The sequence below is a fragment of the Dasypus novemcinctus genome, chromosome 17 (assembly GCF_030445035.2).
Source record: "Dasypus novemcinctus isolate mDasNov1 chromosome 17, mDasNov1.1.hap2, whole genome shotgun sequence".
Taxonomy (NCBI): domain Eukaryota; kingdom Metazoa; phylum Chordata; class Mammalia; order Cingulata; family Dasypodidae; genus Dasypus; species Dasypus novemcinctus.
Window position 1 is genome coordinate 31931648 of NC_080689.1, and position 17200 is coordinate 31948847.

General features: G+C 37.7%; 1 protein-coding gene across 1 annotated transcript in view; it reads left to right on the forward strand.

Annotated features, from left to right (window-relative positions):
• The window catches only part of DYNC2LI1 (dynein cytoplasmic 2 light intermediate chain 1), a 53576-nt gene extending 36710 nt beyond the window's left edge, over positions 1-16866 (forward strand). The window contains exons 9-13 of the mRNA XM_004447301.2: positions 5922-5998; positions 6586-6656; positions 9530-9627; positions 10095-10187; positions 15264-16866. Coding sequence (XP_004447358.2) covers positions 5922-5998; positions 6586-6656; positions 9530-9627; positions 10095-10187; positions 15264-15326 — 402 coding nt within the window. The 3' untranslated portion in view covers positions 15327-16866. The remainder of the gene's footprint in view (positions 1-5921; positions 5999-6585; positions 6657-9529; positions 9628-10094; positions 10188-15263) is intronic.
• Positions 16867-17200: the final 334 nt, after the last annotated feature.

Consider the following 17200-nt stretch of genomic DNA (forward strand, 5'->3'; position numbering starts at 1 on the left):
CCCAAGACAAGAAACATGGTCAGAAAGGACCACTCGGATTTAACAAAAGACATGGGGATACACATCCAAGATGCTCAGCAAACTCCAAACAGGTTGTTTTACTTTGCCAAAGAGCTGCTGATGCAAAGTGCCAGAAATGTGTTGGTTTTTATAAATGGTATTTATTTGGGTAAAAGCTCACAGTTTCAAGACTGTGAAAAGCCCAACTTAAGGCACCATAGGAGTGCTTTCTCACTAAAGTCAGCTACAGTTAGTTGATCCTGGCATTGATGCCACATGGTAAAGCAAGATGGCTGCCAATCTCTGCGAAGGTCTCTGCCTTCCTTTCCAGAATCTGCTGTCTGTTGGAGCTCAGCTGTGAGCAAATAGGCATAGAGCTTGTCTCTTTCCAGGCTTCTGTATCAGGCTTGGCTGCTCTTCTCTCTTCCCAGGCTCAGCAGTAAGCTATTAGGCATATAGCAGGGCTGGCCTCTTCTTGAGCTGCTCTGTGGGTCCAACTTTTTTGGGGCTTTTTGCTTAAGTGATCCTGTCTCAAATTGCAGAATCAAATGTGCTATCTCTCTTTTTCCTTTGTCTGTTTGGATGTCTGTTTATTTCAGACCCGGCAAGGAACAGAGACAATCTGAGTCATGCTTCACTGATGTAGTCCAATCGAAGGCCCTAAAGACAAGTTATCTAATCAATGGCCCCTCAACTGAATTTGGCAATCAAAGGGTATCACACACAGAGAAATAGATTAGTTTACAAACATAAGCTTTCTCTTTTTGGGATTCATAAAATAATATGAACTGCCAGACAGGTTAACCCCAGTAGATCCACACAGTACCATATTATAATCAAATGATCCAGTGCCAAAAATAGAGAATTCTGAAAGGCTTAAAGAAGCAACATGTCACATACAAGGGAGCTTCAATACAACTAAGTGCCAATTTCTCATCGGAAACCATGGAAACAAGAAGGCAGTGGGAATGGGTATTTAAAGTGCTGAAAGCTGAGAGTGGATGTGGCTCAAGTGGTTGTGCGCCTGCTTCCCCCATGGGAGGTCCCAGGTTCAATCCCCAGTACCTCAAAAAAAAAAAAGAAGTGCTTATATTAGTCAGCCAAAGGGGTACTGATGCAAAGTACTGGAAATCTGTTGACTTTTATAAAGGTTATTTATTTGGAGTAAAAGCTTACAGTTACAAGACCCTAAAGAGTCCAACTCAAGGTTACTTTCTTACCAAATTCTGCTGCCATGTGTTGATGCAAGATGGTGGGCAACATCTGTGAGGGTTCAGCCTTCATCTTCCCTGTTAAGGTTCCATGGGTCCAGATTCTTCCAATCTGAGGTGTAGGCTGGCATAAGGCTCATCTCTCAGGGCTTCTCAGCTGCTCTACTCTCTTCACAAGGTCAGCTATAAACTATCAGGCAATTGGCTACTCTCTCCCCAGGGCTCCAGAGTCAAAATCAAGTTCTCTCCTCTGCCATGTCTTTTTCTTTATATTTCTCTGTGTCTCCTTGATTGAGTGTTCATTTATATAGCCCACAGTGGGGGGGGGGGGATCTCAAACTGAATCGCCCTGATGATGTGGTTGAATCAAAGCCCTAATCTTGATTTAGTCAAGTAAACATAAAGCTTTGATTAATTCAATCAAAGGGTATCGTGCCCAGAGAAACAGACGAGTTTACAAACATAATCAATATCTGTTTTTGGAATTCATAAATAATATCAAACTGCCAAAGCAAGAAATTGCCAATCAAGAATTCTATATTTGGCAAAACTCTATTTCAAAAATGAGGGAGGCGGGAAACGGACTTTGGCCCAGTGGTTAGGGCGTCCGTCTACCATATGGGAGGTCCGCGGTTCAAACCCCGGGCCTCCTTGACCCGTGTGGAGCTGGCCATGCGCAGTGCTGATGCGCGCAAGGAGTGCCGTGCCACGCAAGGGTGTCCCCCCGCGTAGGGGAGCCCCACGCGCAAGGAGTGCGCCCGTGAGGAGAGCCGCCCAGCGTGAAAAGAAAGAGCAGCCTGCCCAGGAATGGCGCCGCCCACACTTCCCGTGCCGACGCCAACAGAAGCGGACAAAGAAACAAGACGCAGCAAATAGACACCAAGAACAGACAACCAGGGGAGGGGGGGAAATTAAATAAATAAATAAATCTTTGAAAAAAAAAATGAGGGAGGGATTAAGACATTCCCAGATGAACAAAAGAGGAGGGAGTTTGTAACCATTAGACTAGCTCTACAAGAAATGCTAAAGGAAGTTCTGCAGGTTGAAAGGAAAGGATACTAGACATTGACAGAACTGTATGAAGAAATAAAGATCTCAGGTAAAGATAATGACAAGGGTAAATATAAATACCAGTACTATAGTACTTTTGGTTTTTAACTCTACCTTCTACTTACATGATCTCAAAGGCAAATGCATAGAATATAATGATAAGTCTACAGTTTTGGACTCATAATGTATAAATATATAATTTGTGATGAGAACTACCTAACGGTGGAAGGACGAAAAGTATAGGAGCATAATTTTATGTATGTTATGGAAGTTATCAAAGCAAACGAGATTATTATAGATTTAGGGTGTTAAATTTAAGCCTCATGGTAAACGCAAAATAACAGAATATACAAACTCATAAAGACAGAAAGAAGAGTACAGGTTACTGGGGTGGGGGAGGGGCCAATAAGGAGTTAACGTATTGCGTGGAGAAATTTGGGGAGATGGGAAAGTTCCAGTAATAGATGGTGGTGAGAGCTGCAACACTGTGAATGTAATTTATGCCATTGAATGGTATTCTTGGAAGAGGTTGGGATGGTGTTTTAGTTGGCTGAAAGCTGCTGGGAGTAAGATACCAGAAATGGGTTGGCTTTTATAACGGGACTTGTTAGTTAAAAGCCTCCAGATCTGAGGCTGTGACAATCTCCAAATCAAGGCATCATCTTTTTTTTTTTAAAAGATTTATTTATTTATTTATTTTTATTGACTTTGTAATATTACATTAAAAATATATATGTGAGGTCCCATTCAACCCCACCCTCCCACCCCACCTCTCCCCCCCCCCCCAGCAACACTCATTCCCATCATCATGACACATCCATTGGATTTGGTAAGTACATCTTTGGGCACCTCTGCACCACATAGTCAATGGTCCACATCATGGCCCATACTCTCCTCCATTTCATCCAGTGGGCCCTGTGAGGATTTACAATGTCCGGTGATTGCCTCTGAAGCACCATCCAGGGCAGAAGATTTATTTATTTAATTCCCCCCCCTCCCCAATTGTCTGTTCTCTGTGTCCGCTTCTGTTGTTGTCAGCGGCACAGGAAGTGTGGGCGGTGCCATTCCTGGGCAGGCTGCACTTTCTTTCGCGCTGGGCGGCTCTCCTTTACGGGTGCACTCCTTGCGCATGGGACTCCCCTACGCGGGGGACACCCCTGCGTTGGGGCAGCACTCCTTGCGCGCATCAGCACTGCGCATGGGCCAGCTCCACATGGGTCAAGGAGGCCCGGGGTTTGAACCACGGACCTCCCATGTGGTAGACGGATGCCCTAACCACTGGGCCAAGTCCGTTTCCCAAGGCATCATCTTTTGGTGAGATGCTGTCTCACCAGAGGTTGGCCGCTGGTGATCTTAGACTCCTTCCACCTGGCAAGGCATATGGAGGCGTCTGCTCCCCTTCCCAGTCTTGTTGCTTCAGCTTCTGTCTGCTTTATCTTTGGCTTCCTTTCTCCTGGGTTTCTTCCCTACATCTCTTCAGCTTTTTCTCTGTGTGTCTGTGTGTGTTTCTGTGCCTGCAGCTTTTTCTCTCCTTTGTTTATAAAGGACTCCAAGGGCCAAGACCCACTCTGGGTCATGCCTCACTGAAGTAACCCAATTAAAGCACCCCCTACTCCCAGAATGAATCTAATTCAATCAAAGGGTCCCACACCCACAGGAATGGATTAGCTTCAAGAACATGATCTTTTCTGGGATCCACAAAAGCTTCAGTCACTGATGGGAAGATTATGTTTCTGCAATTAAGAAAAAGAAGATGCAGCAAGATGATGCAACAAAAAGAGACACATTCCCGGTGCTGCCAAGAAGGCAAGTGGACACAGAAGAACACACAGCAAATGGACTCAGAGCAGACAATGGGGGGGGGGGAGAGATAATAAATTTTAAAAAAAAGAGAGATAATGACAGTAAAATGCAATATATGATACTGACTGGGATGTAAGAGTGGAGGAGAAAAGGCTCAAAATGATATTGGGACATAAAAAAATTAAGAATATAGATATGAGATTTTTATTGTTAAATTTCTTGAACTAGTAACTGAACTTAAACATAATGAATATTCCTGTCATGGGAAATGCATATGGAAATATTATGTATTCAAGATTATAGTATGTGCAACCTGTTCTCAGATGTTCAGAAAAAAAGGTAAATGATAACTAGATAGCTAGCAAGCAGGCTAGCTAGCTAGATAAAAATGATACGGCGTAGGTGGCAAAGTATTAAAAATGATGGATCTGACTATCTGGGGGGGGGTGGTATGTTGGAGTTCAATGTATGGGGTTTCTATTATTTTTGCAACTATCCAGTAAGTTTGAAATTATTTCAAAGTAAAAAGTTTAAAAGAAACAACAACAAAAACTGAAGGATGTTGCTAAATAGGATCAGGTTCAGAGGAGAACCTCTGGAATGGTAGGGGACTTAACATTATGATATATGAAGACCAGTATAAAATGATATTCTATCATCTAGAATGTGATAATGTCCCTAAATATTTGAAGGACTGTCCCATGGAAAAAGGATTAAATTTCTTTCCTCTTCTAGAGTCAAGAATGAGGAATCAATAGAGTGAATTTAGCTCAAAATAAGAAAGAATTTTCTAATACTATCGTTATCTAAAAATGGAATGAGTTGCTTTGGGAGATAAGTTCCCAAGCATTGAGTTTGTTCAAGCAGAAGCTCTACAGCTATTTTTGGCAGGTGTTTTAGAAGAAATTGGTGCAGTAGATGGGGAAGTTGGAATAGATAACTTCTAATTCCTCCCAGGCTGTATACATCTGTGAAACACATTCATGATTAGGTTTTTTTTCCCCCCATAAAAGGAACAATTTAATGAAGTTAAACAGAGCAGTAAGTTTTTATATTTTAATTTAACAGTTGTTTAGTAGAAGCATTACATTTTTTTCAGTGCTTCTTTTTAGAAAATAAATATATCAGATATTACATATGCACATGAATGTTTATGAATACTTTCCCTGGGAACCTATCCTTAATCCAGAGTAAAGCTTATCTTGTGAAATTGCCATTGGAACCAGAAAGTTGATCTTTTTACCCCTATGTTTCCTGGTGATGGTTACCCTTGTTATATGCCACCACTGGGTACATTCAGTAGCTTATTTTGCAGGCTCCAAAAGCATTCAAAAGAGGAGTTAAAACCTCATTTTCATAAATGTTAGTGTTATGGGCCTAGATCTATAGCTTCCACGTGACTGCTTTGAAGACAGTCATATGCTCTTGGATGTACAAGTTACTTATGATGTGTACCTCCTGTTGCCTAACCAGCCTGATTGCATTTGAGGACTTCCTCATTTAGATCATAAGAGTATGTGAACATATGCTTACACACATACTTTTTTTAAAAAGTCCTTTGGCAGTGACTGTGGATCCATATGTGGGAGTAGCAGAAATGAGTAGTGCCCAAGCACAAGGCCCTTCCACATCATGTACATATGAATTTTGAAGAGTAAGTTAAAACTAATTTATAGAGATTTTTTCTTTTCCTTTTTTCAGGTTTTGTTTTGTCTACTCAAACAAAAGTATTTGTTGGGTAAATAAATAGTAGTTCTGTCTGTAGTCTCTTTTTGTTCAAAGCCATATATATTTTTTACCTGTTTCTGCAATTGGAAAACAGACCATACGATTTATTCTCCTGCTTTTTTGTTTAAGTTTACCAGTAAATCAGAAGCTGTATTACTAAAAATACGTGGAATTATCAACCAGTTGGCATTTGGCATTGACAAAAGGTAATATTAAAATATATTTTTAAAGATCTTTTTTAATTAGTTATTTTGCCAGGATTGTCTCATCTCATTATTCTCACCAGCCTTTTGCTTTTTGACTGGGAAAATGCCCCAGATGGCTGTTCTTAAAGATATAATTTCAGTTTATCTCCTGCTTGTTATATTGTTTAAATAGTTCTCAAACTTTACAACTAAAATGTTATGTAAAGTTTGAGATGAGAATAAAATGATACTATTACATTTGTTCCCCTGATTTCTTTTACTTTCTTCCTCCCACATTGTAGGAGCTTTTCCTCTATTGTTGCTTTCTTATATTTATTTGAAATGGAATTGATAATTTTAGTATGTGTCTTTCTTAGCCTTGCTACCTCTCTTGGTTTGATCTAAGGTAATTTCGGCCCATCACTTTTTTTATTGGTAAAATTTTATTTGTGCTTTCCTTTACTTTTTTAAATCCTTTCTGTTGATATTTACTAATTCACTCTTTAGCAATGCTTTCACTCATGGCTAGATATAAAACTTTGCAATTAGTATTTACAGTAGTGAATCACAGTGCTAAACTAGATTCTTTTTTCTCCTTATCCATGTAGCAAATCAATATGTGTGGATCAGAACAAACCACTGTTTATCACAGCAGGATTGGATTCTTTAAGTCAAATAGGTTGGTGAACTTATTAGGATTGTTCAGTCTTTTTTTAATTGCTTATTGATTTTATCCTAGTCCATGATCACATGATCTCCAGCATACCACCACTTCTGGTTTCATTTTTGCTGCTGTTTTCCTCCGTATTTACTTTGTACATACAATATTGATGCAGCATGCATCACACTGATATATTTGTTATGGAAAAGCCACCTAAGAGACCGATTTCTGAACTCTATCCCACTAAAAAAATGTGCATGCATTCCCTTTCCTTCAGTGATATCCAGGTACTTTTAAATTTTTGCTTCATACAAAAAAGAAAAGCAAAAAAGCATCCGAGTTATCTGTTCTCATATATACTCCTTCAGGCCTTAACTCACAAGGCATCCTGGGCTAGAAAGACCATCCATGTCCTTGTCTGTCAAGACCCAGCTCTGTTTCCACCTCCTGGGCCCATCTGTGAAGACTGCCCCACCACTCTGTTATGGTCCTCAGAAGCTATTTTTGTTGTGAAGATCTTCAGACCTAGCAACTTTTATAGTCTGGGGTTGGTTGAATTTGGTTTTAACACTCTAATGGGCAGTGGTTTTCTTTTTTATCCTGCTCCCCCATTATTCTTACAAGATACAAGTGATGACGTCAAATGTAGACATCTTCGTAAAGATATTATAGATTGAATTGCAATGAAAGGAAGAGAGGTGATTTTGCTTGATGAGTGATCATGGGAGACATTCTTTCATAATTACCAGTGGCACCAAATTAATTTCAATAGCAGTAAAAATCACTGTGTATACTGGTAGATAATGCTGATGGATAGTTGGAGGCTAGAAAAGTGTTGAGAATTAACTGAATTAAAAAAAGAATATGGAGCTTAGACCTCATCAAAATTTAAAACTCTTACTCTGTGAAAGCTAATGTGAAGAGAATGAAAAGACAAGCTAGAAACTGGGAGAAACCACTTCAAAGCACATATTGAACATAGGTCTAGTATCTAGAATATGTAAACAACTCTCGAAACTTTACAGTAAAAATGCAAACTATCCAATTAGAAAATGGGCAAAGGATATAAATGGACACTTCACCGAAGAGGACGTGCATATGGAAAATAATCACATGAGGGAAATGCAGTAAGCCATTTGGGAAATTCAAATTAAAACCACAGTGAGATATCACTGCATACTTCTCAGAATGGCTAAAATAAAAAATAATACCAATACCAAATGTTGGTGAGGATACAGAGAAATGGGATCACTCCTGCATTGTTGGTGGGAATGTAAATTGGTACAGCCACTCTGGAAAACACTTTGGCAGATTCTTATAACGTGCAACTATCATATGACCTAGAAATTGCAGTCTTGGGCATTTATCTCAGAGAAATGAAAGCTTACATTTATACCAAAGCCTGTACACAAAAGGGCATAACAACTTTCTTTGTAATAGCCTAAGGCTGTAAACAACCCAGATGTCCTTCAACAGATGAATGATTAACTGGTTCATCCATACCACATAGGGTGCTACGTGGCAATAAAAAGGAAAACACTATAAATTCACATGACCTGGATGAATCTCCACGGAATTTTGCCGAATGAAAAGAAAGGGGGAAAGAAGTCCATCACAAAAGATTATATACTGTATGTATATATACATACCGTATATGTATATAAAATGTTTGAAATGACAACATTTTAGAAATGAAGGACAGATTAGTGGCTGCAGGGGTAAGGAATGGGGAGAAGGACCATGGGAGGGAGGGGGAAGGTTATAAAAGGGCAACAGGAAGTAGTTTGTGGAGATGGAACTGTGGTGGTGGATTTTATCATCTGCACAGATGATAAAATTGTGTTGAATTTTAATACACACAAATGAGTACAAGTAACAAATGAGTACAAGTAACACATGGGTAATCCGAGTATGCTGGGTGAGTCATGGCAGGCTTTCCCAAGTAGTCAGGAGCCCTGGAAGACCAATGGTGAGACAGTCTTGGTGAGTGACATAGATGCTGGAGCAGAAAGAATGCAAAATCTGAGATTATAGATTGAAAATAGGAATGGACAACAAATTTTAAAATTATATAACCAGTACATACAGGCATTCTCCTTATAAAAGCTCAAAATATTATATGTAAGGGTTGACGTTAGTATGTATCTTTTCCACTCATTTTCTTTGCATTTATATACATGTGTGTGTGGTGTAGGAAAAAATTTAACATAATTCTATCTCATTTTGAAAATTTCCCTTTTTACTCAACAGTATGCCTTAGTGATTTTCCTATATTAATATTATATATAGATCTCTTCAGTATTATAACTGCTGGATAGTGTTACAAAGTAGGGCCAGGCTGTAATAACTTTAGTTCACCATTTTCCTTTTCTTTTTTTGCTAATACAAATGGTTCTGCAGTGTGAAATCCTTAATACAAGTATGCAGGTATGTGTAAGGTAAAAACCAAGAAATAGAATTGCTGGCTAATAGTGTATGATTTTCTTTTTTTTTACTATCTTAATAGATAGTGCCAAATTACCCTCCAATATATCTAAATTGGAAATTGTATACTCTAACCAGCAGCACATCAGAGTATCTGTTTCCTTACATCTCCACGAACACATGAGAATATCAAACTTTTATATTTGGAGGGGGCAGCAATATAAGTGTGGAGAATGAGTGTTATAGTACACCCATTCTAATCTTTGCCTCCTCTTTCTCTTGACCTGGAATCTGCCTCAGAGGTCCTGCTATGCTGGGTCAGAGTGAATTTTAATGGTGTCTATATTAGGGAGAGGGAAAATGAGTGATCTAAGATTTATACTTTTGTAAATGGTCATCTGTTTTATTGATAGAGTCTGTAACATTTTAATCAATGCAGTCATTTGGAATAAAACTTCCAATTTTAGGATCTCCTCCTGTTCCCGATAATGACATTGGAAAACTTCATGCACATTCACCAATGGAGCTGTGGAAAAAGGTGTATGAAAGGCTCTTTCCACCAAAGGTATATATTCCTAATTCTTTTAAACCAATAATTTTTAATACTACTCACAAACTATTGGGAAATGTTCCAAAGGGACTATGGCAATTATTTTGTTTTCATATCATACTAAAAAATCAAATTAAAAAATGTCCAAAAAAATCAATTAAGCAAACATCTAAAATCAGTTAAACAAAGATCTAATGTGTGCAAGACACTGTAGGGGTTAATTGATGAATAAGACATAATTCCTGCTCCACTTTCAAACAGCTCTTTGGATGTTAGAAAAGGGCGAGAAAACATCCAAAAGGGGAGAGAAAAGAGGATCTGATGGAATTTGAGAGGGGCTTCAGTGATGATGATAGAAGCTCAAAATATGGAGCACCTTCAAGGCCAGGCTTAGCACCGGGAACGTGGTTTGTTAGGCAGACAGTAACCATTGAAGATTTGGGAGCATGGGCATGAAATGATTTGAAGAACTGTAATTTCAGAGTATCAACAAGTTGAAAGATGCCAGGGACCCTGCACGAGACCCTCAATATGCTGAAAGTGAAGTGGATGAAATGAGAATTCAAAAGGATCAGGTATTATCCTAAACATTTCTTTTATTTCATTTTGTATTTTTAGTACAAAAATCGCTTTGGAATTCCTTAGATTTTTCTCAGTTTAGTTACTTGGGGTTGTTTTGTTTTATTTTTCACTTTTAATATTATTTAAATAGTTTACATCTTCACCATAGAAAAAAATAAAATTCTGATATTTACAAAGAAAAGTTAATCTCCCCTTACCCCAGCATGATTTAATGTTCACATATCCTTTTTTACTTTTCCAATTTATGTTAAAGATGAGTAGTGAGTCTTACCTTCCTGCTAGGGAGACACTTCCATGATATTTTTTTGTTGGCAGAACCATCCAAAAGGTTTTGTTTATCATTAGGACATCCAGACATACCTATCCTTTCCTTGTACCAGAAAATTAATCTTGTTCAGTTAGGAATACCCAGTCTGATAGCACAAACATAGTTGTTGGAATCCAGAATGTCTCAGGAAAGAGGCTAAAAATGGGACTCTGCCATTTTTTGGCCTCTTTCCTGGCCCACAAGTCTGACATAAGAATGTAAAAGTCATTAAAATCTTCATGACCCAAATGCTTGGATTTTCTCAGATCTCCATTTAGTTTGATAAAATGAGACATTGTACAGGATCTGGGTGTATCTGACAAAGGTCATATATAGTGAGCCCTACAGAATGAAAGCCCTGAGAACCTCTCAGGTGGGATTCACAGAGCTGTGCGACTTGAGCAGTCACATGGTACAAGGGAACCCAAAGGCAACTGTCCACCAGGAGCAGTGACCAGGATATTTTTCTCAACACCAGACTTTCATCTTCAGGGGCTCTAGAGTAAGTGAAGACTTATATGGAATTCTAGCAAAACATTTTCTTTAAACTGAGTCCAAAAGCCAAAACTATTGCATGGATACAGAAGACTTTTGAAAATTATACCATGGGTATTTCCAGGGTTTTGTAGCTGTCACCAGGTGAGAAGCATGTTGTAGAAATCGTAGAATGACCTCACATAACCCTTATGTGTGCAGCTTGGCTGTAGAGATTAGTTGGACGTTATCCTTGAATTAATAACATTTATCTAGAAGTCAATAATTAACTGCCATTGTTGATAAGAGTATCTTATATTGCATAATGATTACTTTAAGTTCTCATAACTTAAATATTATTAAAGGACTAAGTATAATGAGTTTTCATGTCCAAAATCCATCTTCCCTGACTTAAAACATAAGTATTTTAGAGGAACTGGAAAACAAACTCCTATCATTCTTCAGTTAACTCTTCTACCTTCTTGCTAGCCAGTGACTAATTCCTATGATCCCTTGGCTGAAAGACTTTTTAACCTACCTGAAAAGTTATAATATTCTAAATTTGTTTTTAAACCAGTCTCATTAGTGGTGTTTCAGTAAATGAATTACACTGATTTCACTTTGCACCTGTAGTAACTACTTTAATATAATTTTATGCTTCTGCAATGATTCCCACTTCATGCTCAATTGTTTACTTAATATCCAAATGCATATTTTCAAATTCTAATATCCAAAATTTTTCCTTTGTGTGTTATTTTGTGTACTCCCAACATAGTTTTAGGGACTCTAATTTTAAGCTGACTTATGTGAAAATTCTCTGTAGATGTAATTTTGAAAGATTATTATGGCTTTCCCACTAAACATTTTAAAATACATTCATTTTTATATGGGCAAGGTTGTCATTGCCAGTTTTATTAATGCAGCCTGTAAAAGAATTTATCTGTACTAGGTGAAAATCTGCCCTATTTTCTGCAACACTTTCTTCATATTGCCTACCTATCGTTTTACTCTTTAAATATCATCATTGCTTTTTTTTTAGTGAAAATAGCGTTATAATCTTTAGATTTTATTTTATTTGACATGTGGAGCAAAAATAATAGTCATTGAAAAGAAAAAAATGGCTTAACTACTTCTAAATTTTAAAATGTCTCAGGGTTTTCTGTAATTACACAAGCGTGCATGCAGCCTTGCTTAAAAGCAGCCTGTAAATGCTTAAAGAAGTCTGTACGCACACTGTGTCTGCAGACCTTTCACCCAAATAGTTATTTTTGAGTCTTGTACTTCTTGGGAGAAGAGATGGCCCCGTGTTTCATTAAAATATAATACAGTAGCCTATCAGTACAGGGCTGGCCCTGACCCTCCCTGCCCCCAGATGTGATCCACCCCCAAGACTCGTTATTAGGGCCTAAGTTATCATCAGGAATAAAACAGAACATGAGGTTCAGGGTCCATAAGCTTTGGTAGGAAAATTTGAGCATGCCACTTCTAGGACAGAGAGGTTAACTTGTGAGATTCATTGTTTCGAAAAAACCCAAGTAGCAATGGAACCATTAGACAAGAGGGACGCGCCCATCCCTCTACCCCAGAACTTCAGTTCAGCCACATTCTCCTGACGAACCCTGGGAGAGCAAGGCAGCACGCTGCAACATTACCTAATCTCCCATTTGAGGTCTTCGTTGTCAAAGTTTTCTTTTAAGATTGTTTTCCAGAATCCTTCTTGTTCCCATCCCCGCAGATGCACGGAGATCCTCATTATCTGTAAAATGACTCCTCCTCTTCCACTTTCTGCAGACTAACTACCTTTCCTAATTGGCTCTCTCTTCTCAAAGCTCTCTCTATTGCCAGACCTCACATGCGCACCAGAAAACACCTTATCAGTATTTTTTTAGCCCTTTAGTTTTAAAGCATTCCCGTTTTTGAGATGATGTGAGTATGGAAAGCACTTGTTGGACTCTTCTACCTCTTTTCTATATTTTTATTGTCAATGAAAATAAAGGAAAAAAGTTGGAGTAAAGTTATTTCTGAGGGCTTCCTGGCCAACCCCACCTAAGTCCCCAACATCTGTTTTGAATCCTTGATTTTAAGAATCAATTTGCTTATAACCTCTAGGTGTGTAAGTCAGATAAACATACTCACACTATCCTTTGTTAAAGATGGTGTTTTAAGTATAAGACAGTTTCTTGTTCCATTTATATTTGAAAATACTAGTGATTTTTTTAAGAGTCCAGATGGAAACCTTTTTTGGTTTTGCTTTCACTCTTAATGATGCTCCAAAACAGCCACTGAGAAGGATAAAGAAAACTTCCCCCACGCGTCATCATTAGTTTGCAGTCACATGTTAGAAGAATTAACGATCTGGTGACCTGCTGAGTTCCGTATCGCACCAGTTGTCCGTGATTCTCCCTCCAGCATGGCCTGTGTGACAAGCCCTGTTCCTCTCTCAGTTCTGTCTACAGAAGAGAGACACTGTTAGCAAAGAATCTTAGTGTCCTGACCTTTAAGGTCAGTGAAAATAATTCAGCACTGCCATTTTGCAACAACTAATTACCGTTTTATTCTCTATGAGTTAACAATCTGAAGCCATAAGTGGCAGATAACTGGTGAGCTGAATTAACTTCACTAGAAAAATAAACCAAGCTGTGAAGACTACTTTGGGGTTATTACTATGACAATCTCTCTAAAGCCTATATACAATTCTGAAACTTGTAACATTTAAATTTTAATAACAAGAGGATAGGTATGAAAGAGATGATTTGCAACTGTTCTAGAAATGAGAATGAATTTTCTTTTCAAAGCTACTATGAACTTCAATTATGTTATCCAAAGGGCAGTAATAACCTATCTTGCAGAGTAACCATTTTTTGCTTATCTGAAATAATAATAATAAAATACTTCAAGCAGTTCCTTAGAAATTGAACAACATGCAGTCCCCTTAGATAAGCCTTTTTATGCTTATCAGTTGACTCAGGCAGGATTTCCACCTCCATTAAAATTTATCTTTATTTTATGAATTGTATAAGTAACATATATACTCACTGTGAAAATTTTTTCAAAAAATGTGAAAGGATATGAAATAAAAGATAGAAGTGTTCTGTCCTCTCCCTACCAATTTGCTTTTTTCATGTGGCACATATGATCAGTATTCTTTTGTTGGCCACCTAGGTAGAAGCCAGATGTGAAAGGAGGCTGATGCAGTGAATCAGTCCTTACTGGTAGGCGTCTATGTTGTTGGCAGCTGTGCCAGTATGCACAGTACTGCCTTGAAGATCCTTCTGTTTATATTCTTATGCATGTCTCTATTATTTCTATATGATAAAGACCTAATGGTAGAATCACAGATATATACATTTTAAATAATGTATATATCACAGATATATACAGATATATACACTTTAAATAATGATATTTTGCTAACTTCAACCAGGCTTTTGACAAGAGCTGAAGAACAAACAACTAAAAATATGATCCTTTTTTAAATACTTGAAATAGGAAACGGACTTTGGCCCAGTGGTTAGGGCGTCCGTCTACCATATGGGAGGTCCGTGGTTCAAACCCCGGGCCTCCTTGACCCGTGTGGAGCTGGCCATGCGCAGTGCTGATGCGCGCAAGGAGTGCCGTGCCACGCAAGGGTGTCCCCCGCGTGGGGGAGCCCCACGCGCAAGGAGTGCGCCCGTGAGGAAAGCCGCCCAGCGTGAAAAGAAAGAGCAGCCTGCCCAGGAATGGCGCCGCCCACACTTCCCGTGCCGCTGACGACAACAGAAGCGGACAAAGAAACAAGACGCAGCAAATAGACACCAAGAACAGACAACCAGGGGAGGGGGGGAAATTAAATAAATAAATAAATATTTTAAAAAAATAAATAAATAAAAATAAATAAATAAATTCTTTAAAAAAAAAATAAAATAAAATAAATACTTGAAATATGACAAATACTCCATTTTATTAGTTGGAAAACAATTCACATTGTCTATATAGTCTATATAGTATATATATTACATATAGTATATATATGTAATATATAATTTTGCCTGAAACTTTAATGAATTCATCTTTAAGTGCTGCTTGGACTACATAAAAACTCTATAAGACTGCATTTCTGGAAAAGAAATCCTAAATATAATCATTTACAAAATAATTGTCAAGAACTTTTGAGGATGACATTGTCATAAAGGATACATTGGTGTATCTAAAAAATGTTAAGACAGTTTTAAAGTGCCTGCTTTAATGTGCAAAGTTGATTTTTTTTTTTAAAGAAATACCTTTTTTAAAATGTTATTATTATTTTTAGGAACTTGAACAGTACAAAAGAAGTTCTTCCAAGTCCTGGAAACAAATTGACTTTGAGTCTTGAATCTAATTCAATGTTGTATATTTATTTCTTATTTCCTGTGTACAAGTAAGTTCTTTTAAAAAAATAACTATTGTAGTAATATGTGAAGAAAGTTAAAATGTGTCATTTGTTAAAAGAAAAACTGACCTTCCTGGATAATTTAGTCTTATAATAGGGAAAACTTGTGTAACCACTTATAATATTTTTTTAAAATAAGAGAAGCTACTAACTACTCATAACATTCCTAAATGGTATATAATCTGTTCAGTATTTCTAAGTTTCTGCTTATATGTCTTTTAGGAATAAGAGCAAGAATATTTGGGTAACAGTTTTGAATAAAAGGTCAAATGTTCTTAAACACATCCTTCTATAAGGGGTTCTCAGCTGTGATTGTTAGGAAAGCTTAAATGGGTTTGCTTTCATAGGTGAAACAATTTTATTCTAACACTGAAGCACAAGAAGCACATGAAGTGTTTATTTAAAATGCACGTTCCTTGGTCCCCACACTCAGACATTTGAAATCCGTGGACCTGGAATGGGCTCCGTAACCTGCATTTTCAGTCAATACCCTTGATGATTCTGATACAACTTTTTTTGAGTACCACTTTTTTTTTTAAGACTGACCTTGGGCAAGTCAGTTAACTCTTTTATTGGAGTTACACATCCATTCCCTATACCCTAAGATGACTCCCTCATCTGTCCACTGTGTCTGCTCGTTGTGTCTACTTGCTGTGTCTACTTGTCTTCTTTAGGAGTCACCAGAAACTGAACCTGGGATCTCTCATGTGGGAGGCAGGTACCCAACTGCTTGAGCCACATCTGCTCCCCTTGAGTACCACTTTTTGAAGAACAGTCAAATTTAAGGAGACTTCTTATCAATAAGTAGGCCAAAGTTTCATGCACTGGTGATAAGTGGGATCAGTCTCCAAGGTGGGATAACCTTTAAGAAGTCTTCCAATCCTGTAGATTTGTGTACCTGCTTAAGTTCAGTTTTGAGTAAGTTGTAATTGCTGCCATTAACCGGAAAAGTCGTTTATTCTGTGTTCTTCCACTTTCACATATAAAAATTTGTTTTAATTTGACCAAGTTGGTCAAATTAAATAAGATGGTTTAGTGTGAATTAACTAAAAATATATTCCTTTTTACTTTTGTAAAATGTATAGGGTATTATCTATGCCCAGAAATTCCTTCTAGTTTTTTTTTTTTAATAGGAAAATAATGTCATCTCACTAAAACATGTGTTGGGGTGAAGCCTATCATTTTATCATTTACTAGGTAGTCAATGTTGCATCAAGGTTTCATATGGTGATACATGTTAGTGAATCTATGTAATAATGAAATGTATTCCAAAAGGATTATTTTGTAACTGTCCTGTATGTAAAATGTTCATATTAATATGAAAAGTATACTATAAAAAGTCTGCTTATGGTCTACCTTCAATAATTATATTCTTGATTAATAACATGCTCATTAATAGTAGAGATATGTCCTAGCTCTTAAAATAAATGTTTTGTTTTTTCCAGAAACTGAGCCTTAATATAAAAACATGGCCAAGAGTGAAGCAGTACTTTTGGTCTCTTCCTCCTTTTTTCTCTTTCTCTGATAAGCATTACTTATGGCAAATAAACTAGATTCAGGTGAGCTGATAGACTAAACAAGTGTGTCTTTGGACCTCTCCCCATGGTGGTGGTGAAGCACAGGGCTTCCCAGAGGTTGAGATTGGACTGACGGGATCCAAATCCGTTACCTGCCAGATTGCCTGTAGCCCCAAAGAACTCGACATAGCACTGCCGAGAAATGATGGAAAATACCCCTGCTCCCAGGAGTAATGAACTATTGAGGTCACAGCACTATGACTTTCATGTGGGCATTTGCTACTGTTCTGTTATAGTTAG